Source organism: Pocillopora verrucosa, chromosome 3 (genome assembly GCF_036669915.1).
Source record: "Pocillopora verrucosa isolate sample1 chromosome 3, ASM3666991v2, whole genome shotgun sequence".
Classification (NCBI taxonomy): Eukaryota; Metazoa; Cnidaria; class Anthozoa; order Scleractinia; family Pocilloporidae; genus Pocillopora; species Pocillopora verrucosa.
Window position 1 is genome coordinate 25,261,491 of NC_089314.1, and position 16,022 is coordinate 25,277,512.

A 16,022-nucleotide genomic window follows, 5' to 3' on the forward strand; every position below is an offset into this window, starting at 1 on the left:
TGGCAAATGTAGGTACGCAATACGTACATGCGCAAATGTGCGACCGTTCGCGGTATTGGAGCTATAACGTTTGACGCCACTTGCTTTTACTCTAGACTGCATTTGATGATTCATGAGAACAATCATTGAATTTAAAGCTACCTGACCATTCCAAAGAGACACTGCTAACCCTTTTTTAAGCCGTGAAGAGTGGTTCTAAAGTCTTCGACGCACAATGCGGAGATTATTACATTAGTAAATTAAGCTGATATATTTTATCAAACTAATTGAACTTTGGAGGACGTTTGGGAGATTTTGATGAAAACTTGTCTGGTTTCTCAGCCGTTTTGTCAAAAATTCCGATTATATGATAATTTCATGCTGATATGCGTAGCATTTGACTGGTGACTTGCATTCTAACTTTGCAATGGTTTTCCTAATTCCAACATCTGTCTAATATGGAAGCAGGGGACGTGAATTCTCAGTCAAATTTCAAAACATAGCATACAGATGTAACAAACAAAATATGTAAGTGTTTCTAAAATGGGGGCTGAAATCCATTTTTAAGGTTTTGAAGTGTTGATTTTTATAGAAATATTTGGAATATCCATACCTATTCAGAGACTTCAAAAAAATATTTGGTGAAAAGATAGCTTTCCCAAGAACAGTGAGAAGGATTTATGCGAATTGTTTGTGTCTGAGCATAACTGGAAAGCTACGTGAGTTGTGGAGCTTTGTGTTCTTGTGCAAGGCCGCTAAACTAACTCTCACAGTTTCTCTCTCCACCCCCCAGGAGTATAGATGGGTCAGTGACGAATTGTCAGGGAAGATTGATGAAATGCTTGGAGGTAACATCGCGATGGACCAGTATCTAATCCCAGGGAGGGGGGGGGGGAAAGGGGGGAGGGGTACTCCTAGTCGCTTCATGCTACATAAAAACCATAATAGTTTTTTTCTTCCATTTCTAAGCCATCAAAGAATGATAAAAGGGAGAAAACTAAAATAAAACGAAATCGCAAAATCGATAACATTCTGTTGCAATTGTTGTAACCTCGTTATTTACCATAATGAGGTTTTGCTGATCAAAGCTAAGAAAGGTAACCATTGACAGTTCAAAGTTTATACTCTAAGATTTATTTCAACCAGAGTTCAACAAACGATACATAGACAGAGTATTCTATGTGACACCACGTACGACCGTATGTCTCTTACGATCATCGTTTCTTTAGGGTAATAGGTGCCACAGTTTTACTCAAAAAGACTGAAGTACATGCTTGTCATACTTAAGTTTAAAAAACCAGTAAGGGAAAAAGAGTAACCATGATAAATGTGGAATGCAATTAAAGGGCAGGTCAAAACTAACTAAGTTTCAACACAGCAGCTCTCTATAACGTTTTTTATGCAGCTAACCAACAAAAATCAATCAAAGCTAAGGAAGCACTTTCAAACAAAGCTGTCTTCTACAAATTTAGTAAACTGGTAGCGTTGTCGCTGATCCAGGCTGCCGCAGTTGAAGGTCAGTTAAGAGGCTACTGGGAATCATCAGCCGCAGCAATTTCCTTTGCTCTTTGCAACCTGTACATCCTTGTCAGTGGCGGGATGTCATCCAAGAACATGAAACAGACCGCCCCACCAGTCAACTGCAAAATGGAGAGAGAAATCTTCACGAAAGATACGTTTTTGTTAGTTAAGCCAGCTGTGATTTTACCGCTTGCTACACGTTTGTAAGTTTATTGTATATTTAATCTTTCAAAATTATCGGCCAATCTATGTTGCGGTTTTCATAGCATGGTCGGAAGAGTTTGGAGAAGATCACGTGGTTTTAAGAGGGGGCTGGGTAGGGATCATTCGTCGCTAGGAGAGCATAAAGGATGGCAGGGGGGTAGGAGCACCACTGAGCCTTAGGGGGTGAATAAGGTAAATGGTATTGTGACACTACCAAAATCCTCGCCCCTCCCTCCCCTCTCCCGGCGATAGATAACAAACAGTCTCTAATGCTTAACACACTCCTGCCTGGAGAGAGGAACTGTGAGAGTAAAGTGTCTTGCCCAAGTAGGCAACACGATGGCACTGACCAAAATCGAACTGAGATCTAGCGATCCAGTGTCTGGAGCGCTGATTATTAGGCTATCCCTGGGGGAATATATAGGAATTTTTGGTAGGAAAGGGGCAGAGAAGGAGGGGCGAGGGGTACCAAACTCATTAAATACAGAAATTTTCAATGCTTCCTATTTAGTGATTTTTTTACCATCCTATTGTTACTAGTGTCTGTCAGGTAGTTAAAAAAATCAATAGGGAATGGGGTGAGGCGAGGGGAGTAGTTCAGATCCCGAGACCCACCCCTTGGATTCACTAGTGCCTCCATTCGTCAGAAAACAGGACACTGTGCCTGATTGTTTCTTCTGCTCGCCAAGGCGGTAGGAACAGCAAATTTAGGGAAAAAGTTAAATAACGTACCAAGGCGAAACCAAGGAATACATTGTTTTCGTCGTAAGGTTTGCCTTCACCGTATCTATCACGGTGAGCTTGGTCAGCTTTAAGCAATTCGACACCGACCATAATCAGGCTTGTAGTACTAGCGATGAGAAGTATGGTCATAAGGACATGTACAGCTATAACCTGCAAGAAAAGAACAGGTGTTTTTGACTGGTTAGAACAGAAAAAGATTAGTTTTAAACATTCCATTGCCAGTAACAACAATGGAAGAGCAACAACATGTCGTCTGTCGCCCACACGTCAAAATTACAGCCTCACAACCTCGTTCCTGAGAGGGATAAGCCTGAGAAAGAGTCAGACATCTTGAGTACAAGGCAATATATCTGGCGGTATTTTGTGCAACTGAGATAGTCAAGAATTCAGTCTTCAACAGTTCTTTAATTAGTGTTGATAGTCTGTAGTTAAATATACGAGAGCCTTTTTAGGTAATAACTTAGTTGGCCAAATATTCCTTCAAAGTTATAAGCTGCTATGTTTTTGTCCCCCCCCCCCCCTTTGATGGCCAATTTCCAGTAAAGATGGTGCTAAATGTCCCTTTACCCGATCAGTGATATAAAATACCACTCTGAGTTCCAAAAGTCAAGAGTGCAAAACCCTTCTTGTGAAAATGATTTGTATCGGAAGCACAAAAATGAGGCTACTTTTTGTCCCAGCACCTTTCAGAAGCCTCACACGAACACCGACCCGATTTCAGAGAGTCTTTGGGCATCTTGAAAACGGCCATGTATTCGTATCACATTCATGAATTATCAGAATGAATTAGTTGCAATACTCACTATCAATGTGGAATTTGATGGTGTCCTGAAGTATCGCCGGTCTTTGTGGATGCCAAACATTAACACAATTTGGAGGACTATCACCATTACCCAACAAAATGTGGAGACTCCTGCAAAGAACGTTGCTCGACCATCCACACCGAAAGTACGGTTTGAGTAAACAACACCACATGGCCAGGCGATTAACAAGGCGATCTGTGTAAGAGGAGAAGGTAAGCTTGTGATCAATGATTATGACCATCACTCTTTGATTGTTGGTACAAAGCTGGAGAAGGGCAAGAGAGCATCACAAGTGGTGTTCCAACGAGGCTTCCTAATGAATTCGAACTTAGAAAGAGGGTATCCCGATGCGCCACATGAACCTATAAAGACCCATGCGATACTCATCAACATTACATTTGTAGGTCAAATTCATTTCATTGCATACATCATTAAGGGAAAAACTATCGAAACATTTAATTTCTAAAAATGTTAGGAAGTGATGAATTTAAAAGTTTGGAAATAAAAGAACAATTTGTTGGCCAAGAATACTAAGAAGGCACAGCATCTACACATAGAAATCCAAATATGATATTACTTGGATCGAGCAAAGTTTTAAATCGAAAAAACCCCTGCTGATCCGATATCATTCGTTAAAACCCCTCCATATCCTTTAACTGCTTACAAACTCAACAAGTCTCGAGGCGCTCAGCAAAGTTTTCATGTAGGTTCTGTCGAGCCGCCCTTCCCTAGGTTGATTCACTGGAGGCTGCATAGGGACACCAGGGCCTGGAACGGATTGGACAGGTTGTCTAGTGGGGTCATGGACAGGTTGTCCTGTGAGAACATGGACAGGGTGTTCAGTGGGGACATGGACAGGTTGTCCAGGGATATGGCCTTGTCCCATTGGAAACTGTGCTCCAGACACTGTCCGTGGCTGATCAGGATATATCTTCTGCATGACTGTCTAACTGGTCCGTCCTTGAGTCTAACGTTTGACTTCTCACCTGTAGATGTTGAAATAACGAATTATTGCCTGAACTAAGCTAACGTTTGCCGTGGTCACGTGACTCTGTTTTGTCTATGAACTCTATTAACACTCTCAAAAGATATTTAAATATCAATATTACATTAGTTGATTCAATGGTAGAAAAAAGATGTTTAAGCTTTTCGAATCAAATAGCCAGAAAAGCAATGTACATTTTATTATCAATTGTTTCCTTGAAGATTCTATCAAACAGGAGTCAAATTTCTAATTATCTTTAAGATACTCAGGTTACCATGGGGACACTTCAGACCCTCGGTATCACCCTTTGCTGCTGAGGTTTTGTTTATTAAATCATATTAACTTGCGTTCTATGTTGGAAAAATGACTAGGTTGGATGGAAACTGCGACTTTATATGATACCATTATTGAGGAAAAACTTTTAAAAGGATATGTTTTCTATGAGCCACAAAACGTAAGGTCCTAAAATGTTTATTTGATGATAAAGCCGCATTTGTGCATGTTAAGAATTCAATTTTCGCGCTGTTATTAAAATTTGCGGAAAGATTTCAGTTTCTTGCTGAATAACGTATATTTCAGTTAAATGTCGCCCTTTTGAGATTATGTTTTGTTGATTACCCCCTTAATAACAGTAGTAATTATATCAAAGTAACCATCGGGTGAAATCTAAATGGAACGAAGGAAATGTATTTAAGTTCCAAGAAATACTTAAAGCTGTCACAAATGTAATACCTTTTGCTGTTTTACATTTGTTGTTCGAATTAAATTGCTCATTTTGATATCGGTGGGCTCATTTACTGCGAAGATCGCCTCTTGAGGGTGAGACAGAAGCCTGATCTCTAGCTCTAGACCGACTAACTTGCCAACTATGACGAAGCGATGTTCTGAAAAGGGATCAACTGTACTAGACCCGAAATAGTATAATTTTCATTGCACCCGTTTATCCTTGTATCGTATTAACTGCGGAATCTTGCAGCTATGGACATCAAATTGAATGAGGCCACTAAATGACTCCTTTTTGTACTCCCTAGTTAGATTTTTACAACAACGAGTTGACTTTCTTTTATATGGAGGACGTGGCATGTCTCCCAAGCACGTGATCTTTGAAGCGTGCAAGTATCCGAATTGGAGTAGATTTCGTTTTGGCGGAAAAAATCAGTCAGCATTTCCATCTTCTGTACAAGAAATTCTGCTTCATTGATTTAAGTAACACTCCATTCGTGTCCATCCATAAAATGCAAAACATGTGATTCAGTGTTGAGGAGCATTGTCTCTTTAGCGAGAATCTAAAATTCGAAATTGTAAAGTCGTTTTACAATTTTAATGTTACCAGCACTTGGTTTAAAAACATACCTTCGTTTTCTGAGCGTTTTGAGACCCTTTAAAAATCCTCTTGCTTCAGACACAAACTGTACATTGGCAATAATCGTTATTTCATCGACTCTTTGCGAAGAAACTCGACACTTGAATCACAGGTGGCCCAAGCTCCAGCTGTAAGATGGTCATCTTGACAATAACAGTCATGGCGGAATTAAAAGAGTTTGTATGGGAATATTTACGACCGCTCTGAGGAATGAAAAAAAAGTCAAATTCTTAATAAAAATATCTGACCTTACTTCCACAGCGTATCACTTGTTATCTGACCGCTTACTTTGATGATAAGAATCCATTTTAGCGAGTTGTACATTTCGAGGTTTCCAACGCACATAAGAAAAGTTGGAAACCACGAAATGGACAACTCGCTAAATTGGATTCATTTCGTCAAAGTAAGCGGTCAGATAACAAGCGATGCGCTATGGAAGTAAGGTGGGGTATGTTTATTGAGAATTTGACGTATTTCTTTATTCCTTAGAGCGGTCGTAAATATTCACATACAAACTCTTATAATTCCGCCATGACTGTTATTGTCCCTAGATGATCATCTCACGGCTGGAGCTTGGGCGGCCTGTGCTGGAATAAGACGCTTGAGCGGTTTCCTAGAAAGACAGAAGGAGCTATAAGTTTGTTTATGAAGCAACCCAAACATTTAAAAAGAGTTACGCTCAGCTCACCACAAAGACGACTCCAGTTACAATCTTCATATAAGCAATGATTATTTCGCCGATTTTCTGCGTAGGAACTCGATACCTGAAGAATTTGCATAGGCGATAGGTTTCCTAGAAAGATGAAGACAAGCTTTTAGGCTGTTTCCACAGCTACCAAAATATTCGTTGATGAATGACATTCGAGCGGTTCGGTTACTTTTTCCGAGAATGTAAATTCTAATTGTGGACGTATACTTAGAATAAAACAGACACGAACTTGTTCAGAGGAATTGTTTTCGTTTTGTCCTGATTCGGAGAAATAAAGAAGAAGTGTTTATTACAGAATCTCCCGATAGAAGTGGTTAATCGCGCGCCCTACTTATGAATATAATCGCGTCCAATTTCAAATTCAAACACGCTTTCACAATTTTAATAACTTAGATTGCAAACGACACTCAATTGAAAGCAGCCGCAAACGCGAAATCAAGATTCTAAACAAACCCAGAGCTTCGATCATTTATTGACGGTGATTTCGCGGAATGCAGAGAGATGGAACTAACTTAAATTACCATCGATATTTAATACTCTGTTTAGTATAGGTAATCACATGATTTCGAGTACAACTTGGAATAAATAAGCGATGAACTGAAAAAGCATATCATCTCGAGTTGTGATATTACATCAGCAAACCAAACAGCGATCTAAGACTTAACCGTTTAACCCCTAAGAGTGACTGGCATCTAATTTCTCCTTACAATATCAGCCCTGAATCAAACATTAAGGTCATGCGAATGAGCGAAATGATCAATAACTAAAGAACTCTTGACTGTTAAACGAATTCTCCTTTTCAGACCCGTAAGAAATGTCTGGAGAACAGTATACGGAGAATATGCATACCGATATTAGGATGTAAAGGGTTCATTAAAAGCGACACTTGCCTCATCGCTACGCGAAAATAATCTGCCAGAAACATCGAAAACCCATAGTTAGAACATTTTTCTAAATCAAAGATGAGAACAACGGTGTTGCAGTTTAGGTCAGGAGCAATCTGACCATGAACAAACTTTATTTTTTTGCGTTCACATAAAGTGACTAACTACATCTCTAAGTCAGTAAGTTAAAAAAGAGCATAAGAGGATATTGTTTAGACCCAGCCAAGTAAAAAAAGGCCTAACAAAAACCCATCACAGAGAAGTTTGTCGGTTTTTTTTTCGACTGATTGCCTTTTATTACATAACTATGAACAATCCGACTGAAAAAAGTACAAACAAACGTGATCCCATGGTGTAAAGCACTAAAACACGAAACCTAACATCGCAAAAAAAGATAGCTAAAATGGGTAACATATATCATCAATTTTACCAAACCGTATTCAGGCATCTCTAACTTAACGTTAACCCTTTTACTCCCAGAAGTGATCAACATAAAACTGCTCCCTATAATATCCCCACATTATCCAGCAAACAGGTAATGAAAATATTCATATGTATCAGGTGGAAGTTGTTATTTGATCTAACACCAAATTCTCCTAACTAATTTTCAAGGAAATGTGTTTCAGCTAGAGGAGAGAATTAACAATCAGATCTTGGGAGTTAAAGGGTTGACTACATTCAGTACGCTAGCATATCTCGTAATCTAGTCAAAAGTTTTCTTTCCTTGCTCAAATATCAGCTTTGGGTTATATAGCAGAAGACTGAATACCAGTCTCCTGAGCCGTCTGTGCAGTGTTGTCGGTTTCTTCCTCTCCTCTTTGTGTAACGATCATTTTGTAGAACAATCGAACGCTTTCGAAGAAAGAAAAGCAGACCAGGAAACCAAAAATCTGTCGGAAAAGGAAGAAAATCGTTATTACACGTTGAGGTTTTGTGAGTAAAAAAATTTTTGAGTACCACTCCTCGAAGGAAAACCCTCCGTCCCCTTATAAGGCGGCTGGTTATGTTTTGTATGTAGATAATTTGGCTTCAAACAATAAAAACGGATTCTTCTCGGAGAACCACCTATACGAATAATTTGCTCGGCTCTGATCTCTCTTCATACGCTTATTTTCCTTATAATGATAAAAGGTCCCATAGTATAATCGTAAACTTTTTTTCTGTGTGACACATATTAAGGCCTAAAGGAGAGACTGCCGTTGTAGATTACCAGTGCCAAGTAGAGTTCATCAAGGTTAATCCTTATAGCCAAGGGTAGTGAGTCGTAAGCCTTGGACATCTCATGCGCATAAAACACGAGGCTCAGTGTACAAGCCACCAGTAAGATGGTAAGGATGATATGCACAATGAAGCACTGTGGAGAAAAAAAGAAAAGCTGAATCTGATAGGTTCAGAAGTGACTATATCGCCGGACAAACGATAAAACTTCGTTATTTTTTATCATTTTCATTATCGTCATCGTTATCTTCATCGTTATTTTCATCGACATCGTCATCATCATTGTTGTCGTCATCGTCGTTATCACTATCATTGTCATTATCGTTATCATTTTCATTATCATTACTATTATCATCCTATAATTACAGTCATATTTAAGAATATATCTTTTTGGGGAGGGAGGGGAGGAGAGAGAGGGGAGGGGGGAAGTCTTTAGAGTATTTATTTTCAAACCGTTGAATGATAGCTCGTCAGAAAAAGGCAAAAAGATTTTTCAAGAGTGGAGAAAATTAAAATGAATTGCAAATGATAATTATTGACGAACACACAAAGATTTGAGATAAGTCTTTCGAGATGCACACAAACTGTGAAGTGGCTTCTTTTAGTGATATGGTTCCCTAAGTTCATGCCCATGTGCAAAGAGGCTTGAAGTGATGAATGACGAGCGAGGATTTGCTTTGTTTTTTTAAAGGAAATAAATTTGACTTGAGGCCCAGGAAAACAAGCGCAAAAAAGGCAATTGGAGAAAGATAAAAAGTTAGGCTGCGAAATTTGATTTGGGCAAAACCTAGGCTGGAAAATGGGATTTCTACTTCACCTTGCATTCCTATTCGTGGTTTTGCATATAAATACTTGAGGAAAATGTGATGAACCACTAGTAAGATGACATTTTATTCTAGAGGAGTATCTATACACTTGAGCTGTCGATTATCGCGACAATCTTCCACACCCATGGGATTCTATTAACTGGTCTCAAATGTAAAATGTATTTTCACCAACGATAAACTTACCACAATTGTCAAGTGTGACGGTCGTGACAAGAGACGCTTGATGTAGTTGAAGCCAAAAACAAACCCAATTTGAAATACAATGGACACGATCCAGCAGAACACTGTGATTCCCTTAAAAAAATTCACTCTCCCAAATTCATATACGGGACTATCTCCGGAATATTTGAAATATGCCGAATATCCAATCTTATTCCAAGAATCGCTTCCACTCAGGCTGGAATATCTAACAATCGATATCCAAGCAGCTGACAGGAAAAGCTACAAACAAGAAATAAACTGTATAAGAAATGTTATAAGAGTGAATTACAGCGTGGGTTTTTCAGTGCCAGGTGGCTTTTTAGGCTGTAGTGGTCAATTTAAAGATTGTTCCCAAAACTGTATCGTTATGCTTCAGAGCACCAAGCTTTCATTTTCTTCAAAAATCAGAAAAAGCTGTATCAGCCTAGCTCAATAAACAATCTTTCATATAAAAAGGTGGCAGCTTATTCTGGCATCAATTTGTGGAAAAAAGGAACAACAACTCACAAACTCAACCACTCTTTCTGCAATCAAGGCACTGTTCCAATAATCGGTAGTCTTTGGCAACGTCGGTTCCTGAGCTGCTGCTGCAGGCTGAACCAGTTGGACCTGTTGTACAACCTGTCCAACTGGTTGTTGAGCATACTGTCCAGGAGGGGCCTGGGCCTGGAAATACATGGGCTGCGATTGACCTGGAGGGACTTGGCGAACTGGTTGCTGATAAGCGAAACGCTGGTTCCCAGAACTTTGATTCATTTTTCCACAAGTTCTCGTTTCTCTATCTAATAAAGGAAACAAGTCTTTTAAATCAAATCACCCATTGTGAACTAAGCCTGACAAAAAATGTTGTGTTTCGAGATTAAGTTTTTGTAAATCTGTAAATATGGGCATCTTGTTTCGACTTCAAGACGAGACTGACATGTCACTTTTCCTTACAATTTAGCATTACTATATATCATTATATCATTACACATGGAAAGATTAATATATCATCATGTAAAAAAAAAGTAAATTTCCGAGAGTAGATCAGTGCTAACTATTGCAAAATTCTACTACTCAGTATTAGCAGCTTTAAGGGTGAATTTGAATTAGATCTTAGGCTGATTTAGGTTTGATTGTCTTTGGCAACCATGTAAGAAGTTCAGTGTTTTGTGGTTACCGCAAAAACCAAGACGAACACATAAATTACAAACAGCAGGAGAATATTAACTAATATATTCTTGCCAACTAGAGAATATTAGTTTGCTTCCAAGATGAATTGGAAGCAACATTTTGCTCCTTTGCTTTCAAGCCTAAGTTGTTTACTCACGCTACTAAGTTATTTGCTGTAAACGCTATCTCACTTAATACGTAAAAATATACCTTAATCTAAACCATCTACTCGAGAATCATACGTTAGAATCATAAAATGCCCACTTCATGACGGAAAGGATTAAGAAAATGACATTTTCTGGTCGTTTTTACCTTTTTCTCGACAGTTGAACGGTTGTAAGAGCTTCGTTCCTATCAAGAAATTGGATTGGTCCTCTTGGAAAGCCTGAAGGCGATTACACCACATCACCTCACATTCCTTATGTAATCAAGTCTCTCACGATACACCAGGATGCAAAATGTACGATCAATCTCATTTTCTCACATGAAACACTTTCGACACAACAAATCATAGCTGTAGCAGTATATAGGATTCGTGTCACATTTGTACATAGCCTACCACTTAATTAGCTGCCAGTAGGTAAGTTGTCGGTCACGCTCGAAACGTCAGCTTTAGATACTCTTTACGGTGACCAATTTACATAAGTTGATAAAATTTACATCAGTTGATAAAACCAAATTGTCTTAGCTTAGTTGGTCGGTTATTAGACAAAAAAAGCGGTCGAAAAGTGTGAGGTTCGCACCTTTATCGCGCTGCCGATTAAGATATTTCCTAGTAGCGTGTTCGTGACAAATGCTTGCCATCTATCACTGAAAATTTGGCTTCTTAATGACCGTGTTATGGGACTTTTCGATGCACCTAGTATTGCTCCTTCCTTAGGTCTTTCCCAATTGCATTTATCAGCAAGTACACTCTGTAAATTAGAGGCGCCTGAACCGAAGGGCTGTTCAGCCACAAGACCTAAATTATGGAGAAACACAGAATTAACTTACTTGTGAGTGTAGCCCGAAGGTTTATTGCCTTTCCGGAAATCAAGTGAATGTAAACTCCGAAAACGTGTCAGCTATGAAAACATTAAGTAATTAATGAAAGTTTTACACGACTTATATCCCTGATCGATGGAAATTAAAGGGAAATGGCGTGGCTTATCTTGAGATGCGGCCTTTCATTGAAACGGTGTCAGCTTAAAGCCATTCTTTACACTCGCTCTGACGAAGAGCTAACGTTCTAAAAGTTAGCTTTAGAAACTCTTTACGGTGGCCAACGTACATTATCATCTCAGTTGACTAAACCAAATTGTGTATAGCCCAGTTTGCCTATGATCCGAGAGCGAAATCGGTTGGATGGTTTGAGGTTCGAATCCTCATCGCCTCTTCTGGGCGTATGTTCGTGACAAATGCTCGCCACGTAGCCGGCTAAAAATTTGGCTTCTTAATGATCGATTTATTGGACTTTTATGATGCAACTAGTTTTACTTTTTTCCCCAGGTATTTTTCAACTGCATTTAACAGCAATTATACACTTTGAAAATAAAAGGTGCCTAAAACCATAAACCTAAATTATGGAGAAACAACTAACTTACTTGTGTGTAGCCTAATTAAAGGTTTGTTGACTTTCTGAAAACGTATGAACCATGATAACATTTAGCAAAGCATTCATGAAATTGTACATTACAAATATCACGGATCAATAAAATTTACTCGGAAATGGTATGACTCATTAAGAGATGTGGCCGATCATTACAGCAACCGAAAAATAACAGAACCTTTGAAGAGAGCAGTGAAATCGTCCACTTGTATAAACCTCTACGAAGGCAAGGGGAACTTATATTTTTCTTTATTTAAGATATTTCTTGTCGGCTGAATGGCTATCAGAGTTTCGCTCCTATCAAGAAACTGGATTAGCTTTCTGGGAAAGCCTGAATGCGAGGAAACATCGATCAACTCAAGGTCACAATAGAAACCATATAGGTCTGTCGCAATTCACCAGGATGGAAAACGTACTTGATGATTAATTTATTCTCCTTCTTGATGCAACTAGTTTTGTTTTTTCCTCAGGTATTTCCCAATTGCATTTATCAGCAATCACACTTTGCAAATAAAAGGCGCCTGAAAAGACCGTTAAACCATAAACCTAAATTATGGAGAAACAATTGACTTACTTGTGTGTAGCCTAAAGGTTTATTGACTTTCCGGAAGCGTATTAAATATGATAACATTTAAAAAAAGCATGCATAAAAATTGTGTATTACTTTTATCACGGATCAGGCGAAATTACTAGGAAACGGTATCGCTTATTTAGAGATATGGCCTATGTCATCAGTTACAGCAACTGAAAAATAACAGTACCTTTGCGGAGTGCGGTGAAATCGTCCGCGTTTATAAACCTCCACGAAAGCAAGGGAAAACATAGATTAAATCAAATTTGCAATATAAACAGGTCTCTCCCGATACACCAGAATTCAAAATGTACAATCCCTCATGTGGTTTATCCACATGAGACACTAGCTTCCGATGCAACAGATCCTAGCAGTGTATGAAGGATGTTTGTATATAGCATATCAGTCAGCTGCCAATACGTAGGTTGTCTGTCGATTTGACGAAGGGTTTACGTTCGTAACGTTAGCTGTAGTGACTGTCTCTACATTCGCCCTGAAGAAGAGCTAACGCTCGAAAATTTAGCTTCAGAAACTCTTTGCGGTGGCCAATTTACATTTTAATCTCAGTTGATAAAACCAAATTGTGTGCAGCTTGGTTGGTTGATGATCCGACAGCGAAATCAGTCGAAAAGTCAAAGGTTCGAATTCTTATCATGGGGAATTAAAATATTTTCTAGTCGCATGTTCGTGACAAATACTTGCCATCCATCCCTGAAAATTTGCTTTCTTAATGATCGATTTACAGGACTTCTGATGCAACAAGTTTTGCTTTTTCCCCACGTATTTTCCGACATTCTTTTACGGTTATCGTTACAAAATGCAAATAAAAGGCGCCTGAAAAGGCTGTTAAACCATGATACCTAAATTATGGAAAAAACAACGAACTTATTAAGTGTCTAGCCTAAAGGTCGATCGACTTTCTGAAAACGTTTCAATAATGTTGACATTCAGCAATACATGAAAGTTATACATATCTTAGATCACTGTCGATGGAAATTACTAGGAAATGGGATGGGCACATCTACAAATACGACCTATCACTAACAGTAAACAAAAAAGGGCAGTACCATTAAGTGCAATAAAATCGTCCGCGTCTATAAACCTCTATGAAAGTAGGATGAACTTATATTTTTCTTTCTTTAAGATATTTCATGACGGCTCAATGACTATCAGAATTTCACTCCTATTAAGAAATTTGATAAGCTTTCTCGGAAAGCCTGAATGCGAGGAAACATCGATCAACTCAAATTCCCAATACAAACAGGTCTCTCGCGATACACCAGAACCCAAAATGTACAATCCTCCTCATTTTATCCACATAAGACACTAGCTTTCGATGCAACAGATCCTAACAGTATATGCAGGATGTTTGCATATGACTTAGCTGCCAGTACGTAGGTTGTCTGTCGACTTGACGAAGCGTTTACGTTCGTAACGTTAGCTGTAGTACATTCGCCCCGAAGAAGAGCTGACGCTCGAAAATTTAGCTTCAGAAACTCTTTGCGGTGGCCAATTTACATTTTAATCTCAGATGATAAAACCAAATTGTGTGTAGCTTGGTTGGTTGATGATCTGCCAGCGAAATCGTTCGAAAAGTCAAAGGTTCGAATCCTCATCATGGGGAATTAAAATATTTTCTATTCGCATGTTCGTGACAAATACTTGCCATCCATCCCTGAAAATTTGCTTTCTTAATGATCGATTTACAGGACTTCTGATGCAACAAGTTTTGCTTTTTCCCCACATATTTTCCGACATTCTTTTTCAGTTATCGTTACAAAATGCAAATAAAAGGCGCCTGAAAAGGCTGTTAAACCATGATACTTAAATTATGGAACAAACAATGAACTTATTAAGTGTGCAGCCTAAAGGTCGATCGACTTTCTGAAAACGTTTCAATAATGTTGACATTCAGCAATACATGAAAATTGTACATATCTTAGATCACTGGTCGATGGAAATTACTAGGAAATGGGATGGGCACATCTACAAATACGACCTATCACGAACAGCAACCGAAAAATGGCAGTACCTTTGAGTGCAGTGAAATCGTCCGCGTCTATAAACCTCTATGAAAGCATGGGGAACATATATTTTACTCTCTTTAAGATATTTCATGACGGCTGAATGGTTATTACAATTTCGCTCCTATTAAGAAATTGGATAAGCTTTCTCGGAAAGCCTGAGTGCGAGGAAACACCGATCAACTCAAATTCCCAGTACAAACAGGTCTCTTGCGATACACCAGAACACGAAATGTACAATCCTCCTCATTTTATCCACATGAGACACTAGTTTTCGATTCAACAGATCCTAGCTGTATATGTAGGATATATGTCACCTTTGTACTTAGCATATGACTTAGCTGCCAATACGCGGGTTGTTTGTCACTTTGACGGAGGGTTTACCCTCGTAAAGTTAGCTTTAGAAACCGTGTTTACATTCGCCCCGACGAAGCGCTAACGCTTGAAACGTTAGCTTTAGAAAATCTTTGCGGTGGCCAATTTACTTTTAATTTCGGGTAAAAAAAGAGCAAATTGTCTGTAGCTTAGTTGTTCCATGACCCGACTGCGAAATTGGTCGAAAAGTCTGAGGTTGGAATCCTCGTCGTGGTAGTCGCATGTTCGTGACAAATGCTTGACATCTATCACTGGAAATTTGGTTTCTTGACGATCGATTTACGGTAATTTTGATGCATCAAATTTGGCTCTTTCCCCAGGTATTTTCGGAGATTCTTTTCAGTTATCGTTACAAAATGCACATAAAAGGCGCCTGAAAAGGCTGTTAAACTACGAGACCTAAATTATGGCGAAAACGATTAGTATTAAGTGTGCAGCCCAAAGGTCGATCGACTTTCCGAAAACGTTTCAATAACGATGACACTTAGCAATACATGAAAATTGTACTATTCTTATATCACTGGTCGATGGGGATTACTAGGAAATGGTATGGCTCGTTCAGAGACGTGGCCAAAATAATTACAGCAACTGAAAAATGACATTACCTTTGAATGCAGTGAAATCGTCCGCGTCTATAAACCTCTATAGAAGTAAGGGGAACTTTTTCTTTCTTAAGGATATAAATTATGAATTTTCCTTCTTACCGCTCTTTTCTCTTGCGCTGATAGCACAGACTGTCAGTGTTAGGACAAAGGTGCAGCTACTTATGTCGTGACTGCTTTCGTGGAAAAGCAGATACACATTATCTTCTTTGTATAGGGTTTCATTTGTGACCGAAATAACAGAAAATATAGGTACGCAATACGTAATGTGC

General features: G+C 38.8%; 2 protein-coding genes across 5 annotated transcripts; both read right to left on the reverse strand.

Annotated features, from left to right (window-relative positions):
* Window positions 1–1,111: 1,111 nt before the first annotated feature.
* Window positions 1,112–5,746, reverse strand: LOC131768279 (uncharacterized). The gene is made up of 5 exons (XM_059084013.2): window positions 5,590–5,746; window positions 3,916–4,237; window positions 3,252–3,446; window positions 2,437–2,598; window positions 1,112–1,619 (listed from the first exon to the last, which is right to left on the reverse strand). The coding sequence occupies exons 2-5, from the start codon at window positions 4,189–4,191 to the stop codon at window positions 1,509–1,511; spliced, it is 744 nt and encodes a 247-aa protein (XP_058939996.2). The 5' UTR covers window positions 4,192–4,237; window positions 5,590–5,746; the 3' UTR covers window positions 1,112–1,508.
* Window positions 5,747–7,285: 1,539 nt separating this feature from the next.
* Window positions 7,286–15,928, reverse strand: LOC131768286 (uncharacterized). Of its 4 annotated transcripts, XM_059084022.2 has the most exons (6): window positions 11,584–11,648; window positions 10,903–10,975; window positions 9,946–10,220; window positions 9,421–9,678; window positions 8,403–8,546; window positions 7,286–8,082 (listed from the first exon to the last, which is right to left on the reverse strand). In XM_059084022.2, the coding sequence occupies exons 3-6, from the start codon at window positions 10,192–10,194 to the stop codon at window positions 7,939–7,941; spliced, it is 795 nt and encodes a 264-aa protein (XP_058940005.1). In that variant the 5' UTR covers window positions 10,195–10,220; window positions 10,903–10,975; window positions 11,584–11,648; the 3' UTR covers window positions 7,286–7,938. The 4 variants fall into 4 exon arrangements, with proteins under 4 accessions (XP_058940005.1, XP_058940003.1, XP_058940004.1 ...); XM_059084020.2 differs by lacking the exons at window positions 10,903–10,975; window positions 11,584–11,648 and adding an exon at window positions 15,853–15,928; XM_059084021.2 differs by lacking the exons at window positions 10,903–10,975; window positions 11,584–11,648 and adding an exon at window positions 15,754–15,861.
* Window positions 15,929–16,022: the final 94 nt, after the last annotated feature.